We start from the raw sequence: 22,276 nt of genomic DNA, 5'->3' as shown, positions 1-22,276 counted from the left end.
GGCGAAGGATTGGTGGAGGTTGACCACGGGATCATATTCTGATGCGCAGCGAGCTGCGGTTTCTTGGGATCAGTTCAGAGAGATGTTCAGTACTCGTTATGTTCCGCAAATTGAGAGGGAAAGATTAGCTCAAGAGTTCCTGGAGCTGAAGCAGGATTCCGAGTCGGTGATGGAGATCATCAGGATGTTCACTGAAAGGGCGATGTTTTGCCCTGAGTTTTCTTTCGAGCAGGCTCAGATGTCCCGATATCTGAGCATGCTGAAGAGGGATATTAGGCAGTTTGTGTCTATGCAGAGGTGCGAGACATTGTTGGAGTTACAGGATGCCGCTAGGCGGCGGGAGTTGGAGATCGAGTTACAGTTGAGAGAGCAGAGGCAGGCTCTGGTACAGTCGCAACCGGCGCCGAAACGGTCCAAGACTGTTGATTTCAGTTTGGGTAGTCAGGGCAGCCGTACTTGTGGGAAGTGCGCGAAGGGTCACACCAGAGTTTGTAGGTCTGGAGGTGCGTGCTACAAGTGCGGGAGAGAGGGGTATTATACGAGGGATTATCGTCAGTCAGCCCCGGTTCAGGATATGAGGATTTGTTACCAATGTCATCAAGTTGGTCACATGAGGGCCAACTGTCCACAGCTTGCTGCAGGATCATTGCAGGCTCCAGCAACGACCACTTTGAGGATTACGGATGGAAGTCATGGTGGAGCAGAGCCCCCAAGGGCTCCGGGTCGTGCATTTCAGCTTATCGAAGAGGAGGTCAGCGCAGAGCCAAATTCGGCTGCTGGTATGTTTCCTTCTTGATATATTGTTATCTTATGGTTGTTATGAAGTATTATATCCGCTAGTCTTGTTCACATAATTTATGGTATTACATTCGTTCGAATTTTCGGGTTTATGGTATTATTGAGGAATCGGTTAGTATCCAAGGGATTGATGGTCAAAATTTGGTTGTATGGCCTTGTTGTTGAGTATAGCATTCGTGATGTGAGAAGTGTTCAGCTGGAAATCGGACTCCTTTAGGATTCGAGATGATCAATGTCGGGAGAGAAGTTTTGTGGAGGTTAATCGTTCAGAGGAAAGCAATTTATGGATAAGGAAGGTTTGGGATAGAGATGATTGTTCTAGGTCGGATGAGTCATCGGTATTTGGAGGTCAGTGTTCTAAGTGGGGGAGAGTTGGAAAATTCTCAGGAGGATCGACAAGTATTTGAGTTCGATTAGCTGTTTGGAAGTCGGCGGTGTTTCAGTCCGCCATGAGTGTGGGTTGGTATGAGTAAGAGTCGGACTAGTGGGGGCAGGAAGCAGACCTTGGATTCAGGGTAGATAGTGTTGATGTTAGGCCTGTGTTAGGTCATGGAAAGGATTCGAGGATCGGAATGAAGTTAGAGTTCGGAACCCCTTGAGGGTTAGAACAGTATGTTCGAGAGAGAGTCCCAGGAAGGATAGTTCGGGATGCGATACGATAGTCTGAGAAGTTAGGGGAGACTGAAGGCCTGTGGGCATACCAGTCAGGCCGAAGGCTCGGGGAACGGTCCAGACAGGTTGAAGGCCTAGGAGGGCGGTCTAGACATGCTGAAGGTTCCGAGAGTGGTCAAGATATGCTGAAGGCCTGGTAAGGCGGTCCAGTCATGCTGAAGGCTTTGTATGTGTTAATGGATCAGTACGAGGAGAATGAGGAAAAGCGTCACCAGGGGATGATAATTGATATGGTCTAGACCCAAGTTTTGATCGTGTTAGTGGAAGGCAGTGCATGGACTCGGGAGTCCTTGTAGGTAAAATCAGAGTAGGTGAAGAATAGTTGTTGCTACATGGATAGTGTAGAGTAGAGTTTAGCTCAGTGGCACGCGCAGACGCGTAAGAGTTGTCGGGTGGATTTCCTGGAAAGGAAAAGATATGTAGCTCCGGAAGGAGCGTGGGTCCTCCGTTGGGGGAGGAAGTGGAGTAAATGTATGACCGTCGTACCTCAGTTATTAGTATGAGGCACTGGATTGTACCAGATATACGGAAGCATCTGCTGGTTGACTGGTCGTCGAGGTAGTGGCAATTTTGAGTGATGCTCAGACATATCTTCAGTCTTCTTGGAAAAGCAGGAGGTTAGTGGCTCCAGAGTGGAGATTTGGAACAGAGGAAAGTGAGACAGTAGGTTAACAAAGTCCGGAGTAGTTTGGACCGATGCTAAAGACGGTATAAAAGATTTCGGACGGAGGCCAAGAGCCTAAAGACAATGATAGAGAAGACGCAGTAGTAAGGTTGCAAGAACCTGAGTTGATGGGTAAATCGGAATCTGTAGTGCAGGGGTTGTTCTGTTGTGTATGTTACAGTAGGCTTCGAGGACGAAGCCTAATTTAAGTGGGGGAGAATTGTAACACCCCGTTCTTAAAATATCTATTGGTGGGTTCCCGAGATCAAGAGTAAGGGCGTTTTGGTCTTTCATGAGCGATGGGTTATTATTCGGGAAGGTTTCGGATCGGGGTGTGCTGCTAGAAGTGAAGATCTTCTCTCCACCTTTCTGTGGATATAAAGCTCAACAGAATCAGATCTAGAATGAAGGAGTTATGATGCTTTAAAGATATTGTCATTTATGGCCCATAATGGGAAAAAGTGAAGAAAAAGACCATGCATGCAAGATGGGACACGCGTGGGTACGCCCAACGTAAGCTGGGTTACGCCCAACGTAATGGGGCAAGTTGGACGCGGATGTTCAAGGCGTACGCCCAGGGTACAAGGAGTACGCCCAACGTACGCTTAGAGCCTCAAAACCCTAAATTTAGGGCCAACCACTATATAAGGAACATAATGGTTCTCACCCTAGCCTCCATAAACACTCTCTCATCCTCCTAAGCCCTAGATAGCCGTTCCACCTCCATTGTTGTATGTGTTTGACCTTGGAAATCTTGTTTTGGCAAAGGAGAGCCAAGAAGAAGAAAGAGGAAGTTGTCAAAGAAGGAGTGGGGTGGATGGAGCTCGTAGATCTGGAAAGGGATTGTCTTCTAAAGCCCTTTTGAGGTAAAAAGTCTCTGGCTTAGATTACGGCATCCCTTTTCTAGGTTGTAGCATATTGTCTTGGGTCCTAGCCTGAGATTACGGCATCCCGTTTTGTAGATGTCAAAGTTCGACAACTATGGTCTTCCCAAATCCCGTGGAACAAGCATTCCACATGAAGATGGTATTCCACGATTCGATCGAGGAACAATAAATCGTGCTTCACTTCCTCCACCTCCTCCATTGTTCTCCCTAACCCACAAGATTGTAAAATTGAAAGGTTCAATATCACTCAAGCCCTTTTGGCAAGTAAACATAAGGAAGGAAAGTCGGTGTGTGCACACGTCTTAGGGATGAAGTCACACATTGATAGGTTAAGAATGATGGGATCCGTTGTCGGTGAAGAGATGGCTGTTGATTGGGTTCTTCAGTCACTTCCTAACTCGTATAGCGAGTTCATAAGAGAGTACTATATGATGAACCACGACGTGACCCTTATTGATCTCACCTATATGCTTGTTGCTGCTGAATCAACAATGGTTTGGCGCAATAGAAAAGCAAAGTTGATTGGTGAATCTGCCTTCAAGACCTCTATGGATATAGAAGATGGCAATGAAAGACATGGAATGATCGAAAAGTTTGATCATAAGAGAAAGGCGATGTCTGAAGTAGTTCCATGTGTTGTTCCAAAAGAGTCAATTTGCTTTTATTGCCAAGAGAAGGGGCATTGGAGACGAAATTGCCCTATTTACCTAAGAGATCTAAGAGATGGGAGAGTCAAAAGTATGACTACGCTTCAGGTAAAATACACTATCTAACTCCGTTAAGTTCCTATTCATTGATTCTTAATACATGATGTGATAAGATTGCATTTGAATGTTTTGCAGGATCGGTGAAAAGAAAGGAAGCTTGATAAGAGAGCAAGATGAATCTAATCACAAGAGATGGATCTCGATCGCATGGACTTGAAGATTGGATTTTGAGCTTAGATAGTTATGATAGAGTTGTTAGAAATTTTCCTTTTACATAGTTTTCAATAGATTTTGCATTGTAAGGACAAATGTTTTTCCGCTGCTTTTATAAATAAAATAAATTTTGTTTGACTTATTTATTTATTTGTTTACTTCCTTGCAATGAAATCATTATGAAAATTGATGTTTGCATATTTCTACAACGAATGGATATGATTCTTAGTTATGTTATTTATGGAAATGTCGAGAATTTACCAAATAAGGAGAGTTTCTCATCACTCAAATTTCAATTGGACTGAAATTTGTAATCACGCAACTTGGTTGCATGATGAATGACAAATTTCATATTTGGAAATTAGACAAATTCGTTGACAAAGTGTCAAATGAAGGACTAGGAGATCAAGTACACAAAGTTGTGTGTTGATCAAGTTCACCATAAGAGTAACAAAGATATTCGTCATGATTTACTAAAGGTTTAGTAAATATGATTATACTTATAGGATTAAGTGTAATTCTGAATTGATTAAAGGGTTTAGATCAATAGCAAAACGAATAAGAATCAAGTAGGCAGAAAGATAAAAGTTTCTCCATTCTAAGAAGAAGGGAGAATACCTTTTATGCTTTATGATAGGTCTTAATGATTAAGAACCATATCTCAATTGATCCTCTACGTGAGTCTTAGTACAATTGTATGTTTAAGAAGAGGAATCAAGGATTGAAGAAATGGTTAAATCAAGAAGTCTATCATACTTCGTTCCAATAACAAGTCTTAAAGTTAAGATTGTGACAATGAGTGAAAAGTATTAAAGGTTTATAACATTCATCAAATGTGGAAAGTTGTGATGTCTTGGATAAGACAAAGGCCAACTAGGACCAATTTATGAAGTGTTTTGATAAAAGCTACACTAACTCTTGAATATTTGTTTGTCAAGAAATGCTAATTGACAAAAGAATCTTATATGTCAAGGAGTCAGTGGGAGCCTTAATGGTCTTGAAAGGTTTCAAGAACAAGTCAAATAAACCTTATCGATCATCACTAGCACACGAGTTGAGGTTTACAACCTATCGTGTTGACATTATTTTATTTCTATGCCATTCTAATTGAGTTAATTGTGCATATGAGTCCTATGAGTTCTCATTTTGAACGCATAAAAGGCAAGGCACCTTGATCAATGAAAGGTACATTGATAGGAAAAAGGTGAGATGCTTAACTACTTGGAAGACGTGGTGGGCAGCTGTGCTACCAAAAGGCAAGATATCAAGATTAAGAAAGTTCGGTCCATATGAGTTTGAATTTGTCGTAAACTTTGGTTTTAACGAATTCACATGGATAGAAACACATACACCGTTTAAATCTAAGTGTCATAAGATTTCCTTCTTCATGAAAATGATTGTGAGGAAATGCTTTCACTAAGAAAGATTTTAAGAAGATAGTGATTGTAAAATTGCATTCTCGAATTCGATCATGGTTACGGTATCCCTTTCCATAATTTGAATTGTGAGGTTTGACAATTAGTCATAATTGTTTAGACACACATATGAACTATCGAAGGAAAAGGTGTACAAGTTCAAGAAGCCTTGATAAAAGATTATCAAAGCATTAAGTATTAGAAACATGGACTTAAGAAATTCAATAGGTATTGTTTTTCTGAAAGTTAAGATGTTTATGAATACATGTCGAAGCTAGTGGGAGCATAATGTTTTATAGTAATCATCATGATAGTTGGAGCATAAAAGTTATGATTGTATGATTATTATGGAAAATATTGCAAGTTGGCAATATTAATTATAGAAAAACAAGAGTTATACCTTGCAAAGTCGTAAGGGTTGTAAAGTTGTTTTGCTATAATTAAGGGAGAGAATATTATGCTTCATTTCAAATCTAAAGGCTTAGGTTGAGAAATGTTAATAAATTTAGTCAAAGGTACATAGTGTGCTCTTAAAATTTCGATTATGATTACGGAATCCCTTTTCACAATTCGAATTTTGAGAACATAGCAAATAAAACATTATGCATCGTGTCCCATACACTTCGGGTATAGGATCGATTGAAAATGCTTTAATGTTTGACCATTCTAAAATTTTCCAAATGTCTAGCGCATTTAGAGGGAAAAGGGACTAGAATCGGTTTTGACTAAAATAATTAAACAACTATCAAAGGACAATCCAATGTTCGACGAGGATTGCTTGCTTGTGAGTAGTTGGAAGCATGGTATTGGAAGGACCATATTAACATTATTATGAATAGATAAGATTCTATTAAGAATGAGTTGTCATATGGAGAATATGGAAGCGTGTCCATATTAGGAATTGAATATTGAAAATCTATGACTAGATTAGAAACTTTTATGCAAAAGGATGTTCAAATGAATGTACTTTGAGTGAGAGACATCATATCTAAGGAATTGTCTTGTAACAATCTCCGTTAGAGGACTTTGTAATATCATTGGCAATAGACTTTGTGACTTTGGTGGAATGACATTACGAAAGAATCATTGCATAGAATGTTAGAATCTAGCATATTCTATAAGTAGCAAGAATTTTGATATTCTTTCACTTATGAAAAAGGATTTGGAGTTGTGAAATGAGAATGATGGGATATGTGTTCAATTTGATCTATTTCACAAAAAGCAAGAACCGTAGGTAAACATTGTGTGCATGCTAAGAGCATGGGACAAGTGTAATAGTTCAAGTAAGAAGTTGATTACCCGAAACGACAAATAATGAGTAATCGATATGGTGATAAATAAAAGGTGTTTTATTTATGCTCAAAGGGTTGAGGTCATATGAGATTAGTATTATTCTTGTGTTTCACTTTGCATGTTTTGACTTCCAGAATAATTGAGTTTATTAAGAATAATCGAATTATTCAAACGGGCCACAGTCGTTCATATGTTGGAAGTAGGTATGAATGAAGACTATCGTGAATTGGTGTGTGGATTGTCTAAAAGAGTATTAGACATAAGCAAATGTTTGCTGCAACATTCATGAGTGCTTATGAATATGAATTTGAGCATTGGACTAAACCCACGCTCACTTGGATCACTCCATGAATTGTATCACGAGTGATTGGTGAGACGATAACATCTTATATTCTTGAAACCGAGATGTGTGAGTTGTATCTTGCTAATCGGTTGCAGATTGATAATATGAAAACGCACTAGTAACTTGGTGTTATAAAACATATTGTTGTGTGTGATTCGGTGAGTGAGTGCAAGCAAGCATTGTATCAAAGTTTATCCATTCCTTTTATCCAAAGAAGGATAAAAGCGATATCTTTGGGCCCCTCGACGGTTTAGTGATGACAAACGTAAATGCTCGGCCGGGCTAGGGCTAATTTGATTTCTTCAATTAGTCGGTCGTCATAAATCGGGAATCGAGAAATAGTACAAATAGAATGATTAGAAATCATATCTCATACGATATCTAGAATGGAGGAATATATGATCCCTTATCTAAGGACACGCGTATCTGATAGGATCAGAGTTGATAACGGCTTTGGAAAGCTATGATTGCAGATCAGGATCTGAAGTCATACGCAGAATAGTTATTAGACTTATCTAAGTGGGAGACTGTTGGATTAGTGTCTAAGTCCATAACTATTTTGGTATGTACTTGACCCGATGGTGCATGGTCCTTTTGGGTTGCCTTCACCAAAGCAACTTGATTGGAGAAATAAATAAAGAGAGAGAGGTTATTATGATTTATTAATATGTTATAAGAATAATATATTAAAGGAGAAATCATATTTGTTTGATTAATAGTGGTCAATAATTAATTAAGAATTAATTTTGTGATCAAGTGTAATTAATTAAACTAAAGGGGCTGATTTGTAATTATGTGATAGTTACAAAATAAGGTAAGGATTATCTTAAATATAGGGTGAACGAATTTAAGGAGATAATGCCATAGAATTCGACTAGGATAAGGGTTTCTAAGACTTATCTTATGGTTACTTGGTGGGCAAGCAACTAGATAAGGATAAGGACTAAAACCCTAATCTTTACACCTATATAAACCCCCTAAGGCTCATGAATTCATGTAAGCCTTCCCAAGAAGTCCTAAGGACGAATTCATACCTCTCTCCTCTCTCTTTATACCTTCTCCATTTGCTCTTGGTGTTTGTAAGCCATTAGAGGAGTGACACTTGTGACTCTAAGCCTTCCAAAGTCAATACAAGGAGATTTGGGATTGTTATTGCTACATAACAATCAAGGTAACATCTTAAACCTAATTATATGTTAATATCGATTTCTATATGCTAGAATTAGGGTCTATAGTCTTGGATTCAAAGCATGTACAATAGAGAAACCTAGATCCAAGCATTAGGGTTTGTATGAGCACATAGGATGTCTTATGACCAAAACCCATCAAAAATATGTAAGTTTATATATTTATACAAGTTATAGAACTTGTATCTTAGGCTCTTATATATGCTTGTGTACACTACCCTAAGTTTTATCAATTGTTTAAACAAGTATATTATACTTTTACGTTTATGCTTACCAAATATACTTGTTATTCATCCGTTTATCTGTATTTGCGGTTGTTAAGTACAACATTGGTAGATAACTTTATCCGGATATTCGTATGTCTGTTTAGTCGTTATCCGTACAACTTTGTTATTATAAACTTTAACTAGATTTCATTGTCTAGAAACCGCAGTTTAGATTTCAATCTTTATCAAATATTTCCGAACACAGTTTTACTTACTACATAGGTAATACTTTTTAGATCATATTAAAAATATCATTATTTTAAAAAAACCTATGACACTCACCAACATTTATGTTGACCCTAAAACTTACATGTATTCTCAGGAGATCATTCGACAAACGTTCAGATAGAAGAGTGGTAATGGATAATAGACAACCTAACTATCTAGTTTTTGTTATTTATTTACCTATTTAAGGCAACTACTATACTATTATTATTTGTAACAACCATGTATTCAAACTTAATAATGTAATACAAATGTTGTTTTGTGTATCGTTGTACTTGTGCTATATATTCAGTTTATCTGTGATCCATGAACTTAGTCGTACTCCCGACATGTTCCGCCCTGGCTGGGGGTATGACACCCTTAATGATATATTTTTATTTTTTTAATTCTTTTTTATTTATTTAATTATTATTAAATCAAAAATTATTAATATGTTGCTGGAAAAGTGACTAACTCCATCTTAAATTCTCTTTTGGTTCCTCTTTTAGTTCCAGAACCTCTGGTGACCATCTCGGAACACAATTGTAGTTCTTCGGCCAAAATTAAACCTATATCCAAAACCCAAATCCAATATGCTAGTAAAATTTGAAACCAAAATTAAATCTGATATTCAAATCCTAAACAAAAATCAAACCAACGACTCAAACCCAAATTCAAAATCGAGCCTGCAATTCCAATTCTCTTGGTTCGTCCTTAAGATCAAACCAAATCAAAACTAAAATGAAACCTGAAACTAAAGAAATTGGCAGTTCCAGGGAGAAAGACTGGCATGGGTGGTGGACGCGGGTAACTGGAGCAGGGAATGTTGCTTGCATTGATTACTAATTTTAGAGAAGAGACAAATGTAGAGATAATCAAATATATCAGCTAGTGGGTGGTGTTGGCGGTTTCTGGTGGTCCGCCACTTTCTTTTTCTTTTCCTTATTTCGACTGGGTCACCGTGAGGGAGGAGATGAGGTGGAGGAAAGCAATATATGATTAGTTTTGGGGTTGTTAATGTTTGCCTTAGTGTGTGTTTTAGGATTGTCTAGTGTGTGTGTTTTAAGGTTCTCTCATTAAGGAGTGTAGCCGGGGAAGACCGGAAGAGGGTGGGGGCGATGGTTGTGGCGATTGGTTTCTTGTGTGGTTTCCAATGACAAAGCAGTAGGGAGGCGACTAGGGTTAGGTTTTCGCCATTGTGGATATTGATTTCTTGTGAGGTTCTGTCGATATAGCAATAGAGGGGACGACAAGGTGGTAAGTGGTAGTGCAGTTTGGAGATCTCATTTAGAAAGAAGTAAAGAAGAAAAACTAAAACAAGAATGCAGAGGGGGAAATAGGAAAAGGGTGAGGGGTGGTGGTGAGGGCAGGGTCTGTTTGATGGGGGTGTTTACTTTTTTTGTTAGATTTTAAAAATGATTTATAGATAATAGAAAATTAAAAAAGAAATTATTAAAGGCAGAGTAGTCTTTTTACATCTGTCAGTGACCAAATGCCTAACAAAAAAAAAAAAAAAAGGAACCGTTCACGTTAAGAAAAAGAATTAGAGGACAAGTGTTAAGATTACCCCAAACCAAAGGGATCATTCACATAATTTACTCAACAATATATATATATATATATATATATATATATATATATATATATATATATGTTATAAAATATGATCAAATAACAATATAAATTATATAGTAAAGAAAGACAAGAGTAGAGAGAACTTTTATTCCAATACTTGTGAAGAAATTATCTAACTTTACAATACATAATATTCACTATTTATACTAAACAAAGAAGATGAAAGGTCATGTATGATATGAATGCATATTATAGTGGTGCATAACTACACTCATAAAACTCATAATAATGTTTGCTATAATGTTCACTAATTATGGAGAGTAATGGGGGAATATGGAGAATCCAATAGTCATTCACTAAATAATAATTCATAACACTCCCCCTTGAATGACGAATGTATCATGCCTCGTTAAAACCTTAATCGGTAAAACCTCATGGGAAAAACCCTTTATTAAGGAAAAAGAGTACATGATTAATAATAGATATTGGAAACAATTACCTCGTTAAAAACCTTGTTAAGAAAACCTAGTGGGAAAAACATAACTAAGGAAAAGAGTACAATATGTTTCCAACTCCCCCTGATTAGCACATCACTTGATTTTCTTGAAGCACCGCATAACAATGTTTCGTACCATCTTTTCAAATTTCGATGTTGGAAGTGCTTTAGTAAACCAATCAGGAAAGTTGTCACTGGACTGAATTTTCTAGATGTTGATGTCACCCTCTTTTTGAAGATCATGAGTGAAATAAACCTTGGTGATATATGCTTGGTTCTGTCTCTTTTGATAAATCCTTCCTTGAATGGAGCTATACAAGTTGTATTATCTTCATATAGTATGGTTGGAACATCCCTGTTAGAAGTTAGACCACAATTCTTGCAAATGTATTGAGTTAAAGTTCTTAACCAAATACATTCATGATTTGCCTTATAAATTGCTATAATCTCTGCATGGTTAGAATAAGTAGCAACTAAAGTTTGTTTAACAAAATGATAAGAAATTACGTTACCTCCACAAGTGAATAAATAACCAGTTTGGGATCGAGCTTTGTATGGATCAGATAAATATCCAGCATATGGATAACTAATTAACTCCACATTTTATGAATTTGATTATTATAAATTCATATCCACTGTACCTCGAAGATATCAAAGAATGTGTTTGACTCTATTCCAATATCTTCTTGTTGGACAAGTGTTATATCTTGCTAATAAGTTTACGACAAAAGATTTATCAGGTCTTGTATTAATAGTAAGATATATTAGTTCACTAATAGCACTAAGATATAGTTCTTCGGGAACAAGAAGATTTTCATGCTTTTTATGATGCTGAAATTCGTACTTTTTGGCATCTTAGTGCCTTACCACCTTCGGGTTACTCATGGATGTGAGTTATTCATATAAAACCTTTTTAGCACCTTTTCTAGATATTAATGTACAAAAACTCCATTTTTTTTGTGCTTAATTTGAAGACCCAAATAGAATTTCATCTTACCAAGATCATTCATTTCAAAAGTTTCTTTCAAACAAGAAGTGACATTTTCCAATTCTCCAGGAGTTCCAATTATGTTCAAATCATCTACGTAAACAACAATTATCAGAAATTCCGATCCGGATCTTTTTATGAATACACATGGGCTTAATGAATCATTTTTATAGTCCTCTTTTAAAAGAAACGTACTTAAACAATTGAACCACATCCGGCCAGATTGTTTCAATCCATACAAAGATTTATTTAATTTTAGCGAATATGCTTCACGAGAATTAGGAGTTTGTGCTTCTGGCACCTTAAACCCTTTTGGGATTTTCATATAAATATCATTTTCAAGTGAACCATATAAATAAGCGGTAAATACATCCATTATACACATCTCCAGTTTTGCAATTAATTGAAGGCGTTTGATTAACGACTCAGCTAAACCATTTTGTGTATGAACATATGCAACAGGATGTTCAATAGTTATCTCAATCGACATGGAATAATCATTAAAAGCTTATGATGTAAATTCTCCAACATTGTCAAGTCAAATTTCCATAATTGGGTAATCAAGAAAATGTGCCCTTAGGCGGATTATTTGTGCTAGTAATCTTGCGAAAGCGAGATTACGGCTAGATAACAAGCACACGTGTGACCATCTAGTTGACGCGTCAATTAAGACCATAGAATATCTAAATGGTCCACATGGTGGATGAATTGGTCCATATATATCCCCTTGAATTCTTTCTAAAAAACTAGGACTTTCATACCCAACTTTATTCAATGATGGACGGGAAATTAATTTTCCTTGAGAACATGCAACACAAGACAATTCATTAGCTTGAAAAATCTTCTGGTTTTTCAAGGAATGTCCACTTGAACTTTCAATTATTTTGCGCATCATAACTGATCCAGGATGGCCCAACCGGTCATGCCAAACTTTGTAGATGTTATCATACCTTTTATTTTCAATAACATGAGATTCAATCATTCTAATATTTGTATAATACAATCCGGAGGACAATACGAGTAATTTTTCCAAAAGACTTTTCTTACCCGATATCATTTTTGTAATATTAAGATACTCTTTATCACCATCATTGGTTGTTTCAACATGACATCCGTTGGACCGAATATCCTTAAAACTTAATAAATTTCTTGATGATTTTAATGAAAATAATGCATCACCAATTGTAATTATTGTCACTTGTGGTAATACTATATTCGCTCTTCCGGAGCCTTCAATCTTGGTGATTTAGAGGAAAATAATGCATCACTAATTTATAATTAGTGTCCCTTGTTGTAATATTATATTCGCTCTTCCGGAGCCTTCAATCATTTTTGCATTATCTGTTATTATATTAACATTTGCTTCTTTAATTGATAAGTAAGCAAAATACTTTTCATTATTAAAAATGCTATGTGTCATTGCATTGTCCTCAAGAAATATATCTTGATTATTTCTTTTGCGAATATCTATGTTTCTTTTCAATAAATAAATAAAACATAAGAAACATTCGACTTAGAGAAATAAATTCATATTTTATTAATCTGGGAAGATTGTGACGAGATCATTTCTCATGAAACAAATATAACATAAAAACATATTAAATGTCATGAAACAAAACTACACATTATTCTGATCAATCACCATCCATATCACCACTTGTCCCTTCTAGGTAGACAAGAAAATCGACAACATCCAAATGTGTCATTTCTGGTTGGTCTTAATGAATATCACTTTGAAAAAAAATTGTTTCGATATTTTTCTTTATATTTTAGAGAAGCTTGATAAAGATCAACAAAATGCTTTGGTAAGCGGCATGTACAAGACCAATGATCGGTCATTCCACATTAGTGATAAACATTTTCATTTTTTTTTTGCCTTGACCACTTTTATCATTAGGATGTGGATTTTTGTCGTTTTCCAACTTCTGGTGGTTACTTGTAATCTTGTTATTTTTATGATAATTATGATAACCTCCATGACCTCGGTTAGACTCATGACTATTTTGATTATATGAGTTGCATTCACTTCAGGGAATGTACTAGAACCGGTCGGGATTGATTGATCATTTTTCATCAATTCCACGACCTCGGTTAGACTCATGACTATTATGATTATATGAGTTACATTCACTTCAGGGAATGTACTAGAACCGGTCGGGATTGATTGATAATTTTTCATCAATAACTCATTGTTTTGTTTAGCCACAAGAAGACATGAGATTAATTCATATTTATTTTAAACATTTCTCATGATATTGCTACTGCAGGAGCATGTTAGTAGTATGAAAACTAGAGAAAGTTTTCTCGAGCATTGTTTTCCATAATGAAAATAGAAATCAAAATAAAGACTTGCAATGTAAGGAATTGTTAGTTAAGAAATTCCATAAAATAAGTTGTAAGCATTGTACATGTAAAATTATAAAAAATACATACCTGAAAATTACAAGAACAATAAGGAGTTAGAGCTCTATGGTAGAGTCGTGCTGATAACGTGTTATAAAATATGATCAAATAACAATATAAATTATATAGTAAAGAAAGACAAGAGTAGAGAGAACTTTTATTCCAATACTTGTGAAGAAATTATCTAACTTTACAATACATAATATTCACTATTTATACTAAACAAAGAAGATGAAAGGTCATGTATGATATGAATGCATATTATAGTGGTGCATAACTACACTCATAAAACTCATAATAATGTTTGCTATAATGTTCACTAATTATGGAGAGTAATGGGGGAATATGGAGAATCCGATAGTCATTCACTAAATAATAATTCATAACAATATATATATATATATATATATATATATATATATATATATATATATATATATATATATATATATACACTTTTAAAATCTGTATATAAGGTTCAAACCATGACATATCTAAAATAGTGTTAGTGTTTCGTAATTAACCTTCCATATGAACCTTGAGACTAAGGGAGAAAACGATTCGAACCGAGCCCGAGCATGGCCAGGCTCAACTCGGGTTCGTTTAAGTTATACGAGTCTCGAGCTCGAGCCCGACTCGATTCGAGCTTTCTTGTATTGAGCTCAACTCAAGCTCATAAAGAATTATACAAGTTCGGTTGAGGCTCGGACTCAACTCATTTTTTATCTGACATGCCTAAATAAGTTTAAGCTCGGCTCGAGCTCGTTAAGAAGCTTGTTTACTAATACCCTAAATCCATAATTCCCTAAATATGTTTTTATTTTAATATATAAAAATGATAATAAATTATATTATATAAAGAGTCGTTTAGGCTCGCAAGCCTAATCGAGCTTAGTGACAGACTCAAGCTTGGGCTTGGGCTCGTTTAAAATTGTTTAAATTATATTAATATTAAGCTGGAGTTCGGCTTGGGCTTGTTTAAAATCGTTTTCGAATCGAGATTTTTAACGAGTCGATCCCGAGTAGCTTGGTTCGTTTGCACCCCACTTGAGACATATTGACATGGGCTGCTCAAATGATGGAGTTTGTAATTTTGATTACAACAAACTAACTATTTCTTTATATTCAAAGATTACACTCTGAATTAGTTCGTTAACTAATAGTGTGATAGAGAGTACTTTTATAATGTGGTCTTGATACTTTTAACACATAAATTATTTGTCGCCGCTAAAAGTAAGTGTCGCTGCGAATATAGCGATGGTTTTTTACCGCAACAGGTCGCCGCTAATAGTATTAGCGGCGACAGAGACAATCTTTTGCGGTAACGCCTGTCACTACTAATTCCTTGATTTCTTATAGTGTTAGTTATTACGGATGTTTCAATTCTTAGTTTTCTTTCCAATTTTCAAATCAAAACCCGACATTGCCGTATTTTGTTCCTATTCTGTTTTATACGAATTTTGTAGGTACCAAAAGACAAACTTTTAAAATCACTTTTTTTTTTTTTTTTTTTTTTTTTTTTTTTTTTTAAATTTAATTTAATTTATTATTATTATTTTTTTTGCTGCAGTTACTCGAGATTCAAAAGTAAAACATTTTCAAATCGCAAATTCCAATTGTGTGTTGATATGAATGTTTTGCGGATCTAGGCATGTTCTCTTCTTCATACTTCCAGATCCAGTTAGGTGATTGTCATCTTCATTCCTCCATACAATGAGCTGGAACATGCTTTTAGACAAAATATTAAATAAAACTACATCATATCGTATGGTATTATATATATATATATAGGTGGGTTTAATTGAAAAAATAAAAAATGTTGAGAATGAAACAATCATTCTCAACCACTCATTTAATTAGCCTCTAAACATAAATGATACGGTGACAAACTTGTAAATATGATATAATAGTATTCGATCACAAATACGTAAGTGTAGAGACTTAGATAACAGTTGAAATTCATTCGTTTTTTGCTCTTTCAATCCAACCTTCAATTCTGTTTGAATACGAACAAATCTTCAACATCGATTAACAAATCTTAAACCCTCCTCTCTCTCTCTCTACCTCTCTCTCTCTCTCTCTCTCTCTCTCTCTCTCTATATATATATATATATATATATATATATATATATTATATATATATATATATATATATATACTTTTCAAGCATACACATTAAATAAAACTACATCATAGAATACATTAACGTTATATTTAATAATACACATATAGGTAATGCAAAAATTGGTATGTTGATCATAAATTATTAATATTAATAATATATCTATATTACTTAATTAATTAGGTTAGATTTAAAGTAATTTATTCATATGATGAAATAAATTAAATTAAATTAATATATTTAATCAACAGAAATATACCAAACAAACGTGTCACAACAAGATAAATATTTTCTATGAAATTACGTATTAAAGCGAAAATAGAAAATGTTGCGAAAGAATGAATTGCATGGCGACAATGGAGAAAAGACTTTCAAAGTAGGTTGCATGGCGACATTTGTAGTTTCTCTCCTTTTTCATCACCATAACAGTCAACCAATTTCAAAGTACGTTGAATGACCCGTATTAAAAAAAAAAAAAAAAAAAAAAAAAAAACTGCATCTCTATTATAATTCTTGTTAGTTGTTTTTTTATTTATATTTGAATGTCAATCTGGGAATTGCATGCTAAGCCTAGAATTGTTATTTGTTCTTTTATTTTACTATATTTTATCATCAATCTTTTCCATTCATGAAATTTATTACAATTTCATATCTATCAATTTTACATCAAAAGACAAATATGCTCTCCTGATAATTGAAGGTTTCAGATCGTCAAGAAATGATACTTAGAAGTAAGACTTTTCAACGCAAAAATGAAATAAGAAGGAAATTTCATCCACCATAACGAAAAGCTAACCTACGTGGAGTCGCAGCCAACCAATCACATACTAAAAACTTTGACTATGACCGGAAAACAGACCATCTTTTACATGCCCCTTTTATCTTACGATAGCAACAACCATTAATATATATATATATATATATATATATATATATATATATATATATATATATATATATATATATATATATATATATTATTTTGCTATAAATTTTTTATAAACTTCTCTTATATCATTATTAAGCTATAAAATTATAAAAAAAATCATACTATAATATTCACATTAGATTAATGTATGAATAATCATAGGTTAGTATTCATAATAAAATTTACTACAATACTATATATATATATATATATATATATATATATATATATATATATATATATATATATTAATAAGTATGAGTATTAAGTAAGATTATTCATATATTTAATGTTGAATAATGGTATAAATACAGTGTATAAAAAATTTATAAACAGAATAATAATATAAAAATAATGTTTTTAACTTATTTTTGTTTTAAATCACTATATAATGCATTGTTATAAGATAAGATATCCTATTTTTTTTTGTATATTTGTCGACAATAACTTGATCCTAGATGATGTTGGGTTTTTACTTTTTAATGCCTAGGATTTTTTAGGCGCATCTAATAATATGAATATATCTAAATCTAAATTCTAAATAGAAGAATAAAAAAAGTAGGGAAATAGCTAGAAAACTCCCACCAACTACCACTCTTGTTTACATTAGCAGCCGTTGAATAGGAGCAGGCCAAATCCAACTACTTCTCTTTGCTTTCCTTTCAGGCCTACATCGCCATCGTCAACATCCCAACCGTTGATACTTCATCAGAAATAACCAACGACCATGATTAATCCTCAACCAACCCACCTCCACTTGCCTTGCATTGTTCTTACCTACTTTTACATCTTTCATTACAATTTGCACACACCAGTTTCCTTCTATATAAACCACAACTCTCATCTACCAATGACTCAACACATTGCTAGCCATTCAATCCTTTCTTCCTCCACCTATATATACATTATTCACAGACACTCACACACACTCAAGAACACTAACAGACACTTCCTACGTATACAAGAGCTTGATCGATCCACAGTGCAGTTGAATTAATGGAGAACGGGCATGTAAATGGAGTGGCGACCGAGTTCTGCATTAAAGATCCCTTGAATTGGGGAGTTGCAGCGGAGGCATTGAAGGGGAGCCACCTTGATGAGGTGAAGAGAATGGTGCAGGAGTTCAGGAAGCCTGTTGTGAAGCTCGGAGGAGAGACGTTGACGGTGTCTCAGGTGGCGGGTATTGCTGCTGCCGGTGATAGCTCCACTGTGAAGGTGGAGCTTTCGGAGTCTGCTAGGGCTGGAGTGAAAGCGAGTAGTGATTGGGTGATGGAGAGCATGAACAAAGGGACTGATAGTTATGGAGTCACCACCGGTTTTGGAGCCACCTCTCACCGGAGGACCAAGCAAGGCGGTGCTCTTCAGAAGGAGCTCATTAGGTAAAATCTTAAACTTTTAAACTCATAATATATATTCCAATCAAATTCATTGGTAATATCTTATGTTTTTTTTTTTTTTTTTTTTTTTTTTTTTTTTTTTTTTTTTTTGCATCAGTGTCTAATTTAATTTAGAAACGTATATTGCTATTCTAAAAATTACTTTATATTTCATTTTAAAACTTAAAATAAATAAAATGTCTCGTTTTCTATATAATAAGAGTTTATAATACAAATTTAATACTTGTATGATGTATAAAATATCAAAGAAAGTGGTATGTCACATAAACATCTTACCGAGTTATTAAGTCTGTTGATTATATTTATGGGTTTAAAACTTAATTATGATATGCTATGGGCATTTTTTATATAAATATCACTGACTTCTATAAACCAGGGTCAACAAAGTTTTTACATTTTACATAGAATTTCGTTAGTTATTATTCAAATATTTGATATTTTATAATATATGACAGATAGGCTATATATCATATACGGATTATATATATGAGCGGTTTGCAAAGCTTTCTCTTTTTAGTATTTTACTAGACTACTTGATAATAACTTTTCCTCTAAAATATCTTACAATGATTAAACTGCAGTGTCTTGAAATCAATGGATTTATGTTAGGAAAAAAGAATATTGATTAATAAATAAAACAAAAAACAAAAATTGGGGTTAGGTGGGATGTGTGTACATGATAGCTATAAATATTTTAAAGTTATAAAAAAATAGACGCTCGAGCAACCAAAAATACATAAATTAAAGGCCAGTGTGTCACGAACAAATTTTTGTTGTTAACTTTTCAAGAAAAGAGACATGTTTAACCAATAAATGAAAGTTATTAATTTATACCGTTGAAAGTACATTTGTAACTTTGGTTGTAGTAAATAATAATAATAATAATAATAATAATAATAATAAAAAAGAACAGTTAATATAAAATAAGTTTAGAATTATAATAACTAGTTAAACGGATTTAAGTATGTTTTCCTTCACTTTCTACCAAATTATCCATATGTAATTATTCTGCTTAAACTCCTAATTTGGTGTTACATATTTGTTACAAAATTACTTATATTAATTTCATATCTTCAGATTTTTAAACGCCGGAATCTTTGGCAACGGAACGGAATCAAGCCACACCCTTCCGCATTCAGCAACCAGAGCCGCCATGCTCGTAAGAATCAACACCCTCCTCCAGGGTTACTCCGGTATCCGTTTTGAGATACTGGAAGCCATAACTAAGTTCCTCAACACCAACGTCACCCCATGCTTACCCCTCCGAGGCACAATCACCGCCTCCGGCGACCTTGTCCCATTGTCTTACATCGCCGGACTTCTCACCGGCCGCCCGAACTCCAAAGCAGTCGGCCCCAACGGTGAAATCCTCAACGCCGAAAAAGCCTTCAACCTCGCCGGAGTTACCGGTGGGTTCTTCGAGCTACAACCTAAAGAAGGTCTAGCACTTGTTAATGGAACCGCCGTCGGATCTGGCATGGCTTCCATGGTCCTCTTCGAAGCTAATGTGCTTGCATTGTTATCGGAAGTTTTGTCGGCTATCTTCGCGGAGGTTATGCAAGGGAAACCAGAGTTTACCGATCATTTGACCCACAAACTGAAACATCACCCTGGCCAGATCGAAGCTGCAGCGATAATGGAATACATTTTGGACGGAAGTGATTATGTTAAGGCAGCACAAAAGGTCCATGAAATGGACCCTTTACAGAAACCCAAACAAGATCGATATGCTCTAAGGACCTCACCACAATGGTTAGGGCCACATATCGAGGTCATCCGATCATCTACTAAAATGATCGAGAGAGAGATCAACTCCGTCAACGACAACCCTCTGATCGATGTTTCCCGGAACAAGGCTTTACATGGTGGTAACTTCCAAGGAACTCCTATTGGAGTTTCCATGGACAACACACGTTTAGCCATTGCCTCCATCGGAAAACTCATGTTTGCTCAATTCTCCGAACTCGTAAACGACTTCTACAACAATGGCTTACCTTCGAATCTTTCAGGCGGACGAAACCCTAGCTTGGATTATGGATTCAAAGGTGGAGAAATTGCCATGGCTTCATACTGTTCCGAACTCCAGTTTCTTGCAAATCCGGTGACAAACCATGTCCAAAGTGCTGAACAACACAACCAAGACGTAAACTCTTTGGGGTTGATTTCAGCAAGAAAAACAGCTGAAGCTGTAGAAATCTTGAAGCTCATGTCATCTACATACTTGGTAGCTCTATGCCAATCGATCGACTTGAGACATTTGGAAGAGAACATGAAATCCACAGTGAAGAACACAGTTAGCCAAGTAGCCAAGAAGGTCCTAACCATGGGTGTCAACGGCGAGCTCCACCCGTCAAGATTCTGTGAAAAGGACTTGCTTCGAGTAGTTGATAGGGAGTACGTGTTTGCATACATCGACGATCCTTGCAGCGCCACTTATCCATTGATGCAGAAGCTTCGACAAGTTCTTGTAGATCATGCTTTAAACAATGGCGAAACTGAGAAGAACACTAGCACTTCAATCTTCCAAAAGATCAGTGCTTTTGAAGACGAATTGAAAGCCATTTTGCCGAAAGAAGTCGAGGGTGTAAGAATCGCATATGAGGATGATACATTGACAATCCCAAACAGAATCAAGGCATGTAGATCATACCCATTATATAGGTTTGTAAGGGAAGAGCTCGGAAGTGGGTTCTTAACAGGTGAGAAGGTGACGTCACCAGGGGAGGAATTCGATAAGGTGTTCACGGCAATGTGCAAAGGCCAACTCATTGATCCCTTGTTGGAGTGTGTTCAAGGTTGGAATGGTGTTCCTCTTCCAATCTCTTAGAAGTAAATGAGAGATATTTGTTTGCAATATTGTGTTTGAAAACTTTTTCTTTTTCGTTTTTTTTTTTAATCCTTTTTGAATTCTTTAAATGCTTTCATTGGAATTTCAAGGTTCGAATTTGTACCTTATGTTCTTGTTGATGAGTCATCGATGACTTTTACTATAATGTATATTTATGGTTATGAACTTATTAGAATAAATCACTCATTATGAGAGTTTGTGACGCACCAATTAATACAAGCATACTTATGTGAAAATATATGCCTTTTGATCTTATTATACATTTTAGACAAAATTTCACAGTTAGTGTTTTTCCAAAAGTCACCATGCATGGTCATAAAAACTATTAAAAAAAAAAAAACAGGAAAAGTTTAATATTTTTGAAAAAGTTTCATTTTAGTTTTAAATTTTATTTTTTGAAGATTAAAACATTGATTATTTCATTTTGGTTTAAATAGAAAAAAATCATTTTTTAACAAGAAATTACATATTATCTATCAAATCAAATCAAATAATCAGAATTTTTCTATTTAAAAAATAAAATTTATGATTAAAATAAAACTTTTTTTTAAAAATTAAGATTTTTCTAACAACTTCCTATGAAAAATGGTATCCTTGATTGATTGGTCCCTATAATTTCAAAAATATTGCCGGCTTATTCCTTTTTGGTCACTTCGTTTATTTTTAACCGTTAGGCCGCATCACACATGCACTCAAGTGTATAGTGAAAAATATTCCTTTACGAACAATAATAATTGAGCATGTAAAGAATTTGTTTTTGAAGTCATGGTGTTTGACCATTTTTAGATTTTAAAGTAAAATTAATTTCACATGCATAACAACTCTTTAATTAAATAATAGTTTGTAAGCTTCCACCATTCACACCATAAT

General features: G+C 34.9%; 1 protein-coding gene across 1 annotated transcript; it reads left to right on the top strand.

Annotated features, from left to right (window-relative positions):
• The first annotated feature begins 17,999 nt into the window (after positions 1 to 17,999).
• Positions 18,000 to 21,616, top strand: LOC145032668 (phenylalanine ammonia-lyase-like). The gene is made up of 2 exons (XM_078981564.1): positions 18,000 to 18,540; positions 19,636 to 21,616. Exons 1-2 carry the CDS (start codon positions 18,158 to 18,160, stop codon positions 21,383 to 21,385), a joined length of 2,133 nt encoding a protein of 710 aa, XP_078837690.1. The 5' UTR covers positions 18,000 to 18,157; the 3' UTR covers positions 21,386 to 21,616.
• Positions 21,617 to 22,276: the final 660 nt, after the last annotated feature.

The sequence above is a fragment of the Lactuca saligna genome, chromosome 2, assembly GCF_052625555.1.
Source record: "Lactuca saligna cultivar CGN05327 chromosome 2, ASM5262555v1, whole genome shotgun sequence".
Lineage (NCBI taxonomy): Eukaryota > Viridiplantae > Streptophyta > Magnoliopsida > Asterales > Asteraceae > Lactuca > Lactuca saligna.
This window is presented reverse-complemented; position numbering and strand designations above follow the sequence as displayed.

Coding starts and splice junctions, on each gene's coding strand:
- LOC145032668 (XM_078981564.1), top strand. CDS start 18,158: ATGGAGAACGGGCATGTAAATGGAGTGGCGACCGAGTTCTGCATTAAA. Junction 18,541..19,635: donor CTTCAGAAGGAGCTCATTAG/GTAAAATCTTAA, acceptor TCATATCTTCAG/ATTTTTAAACGCCGGAATCT.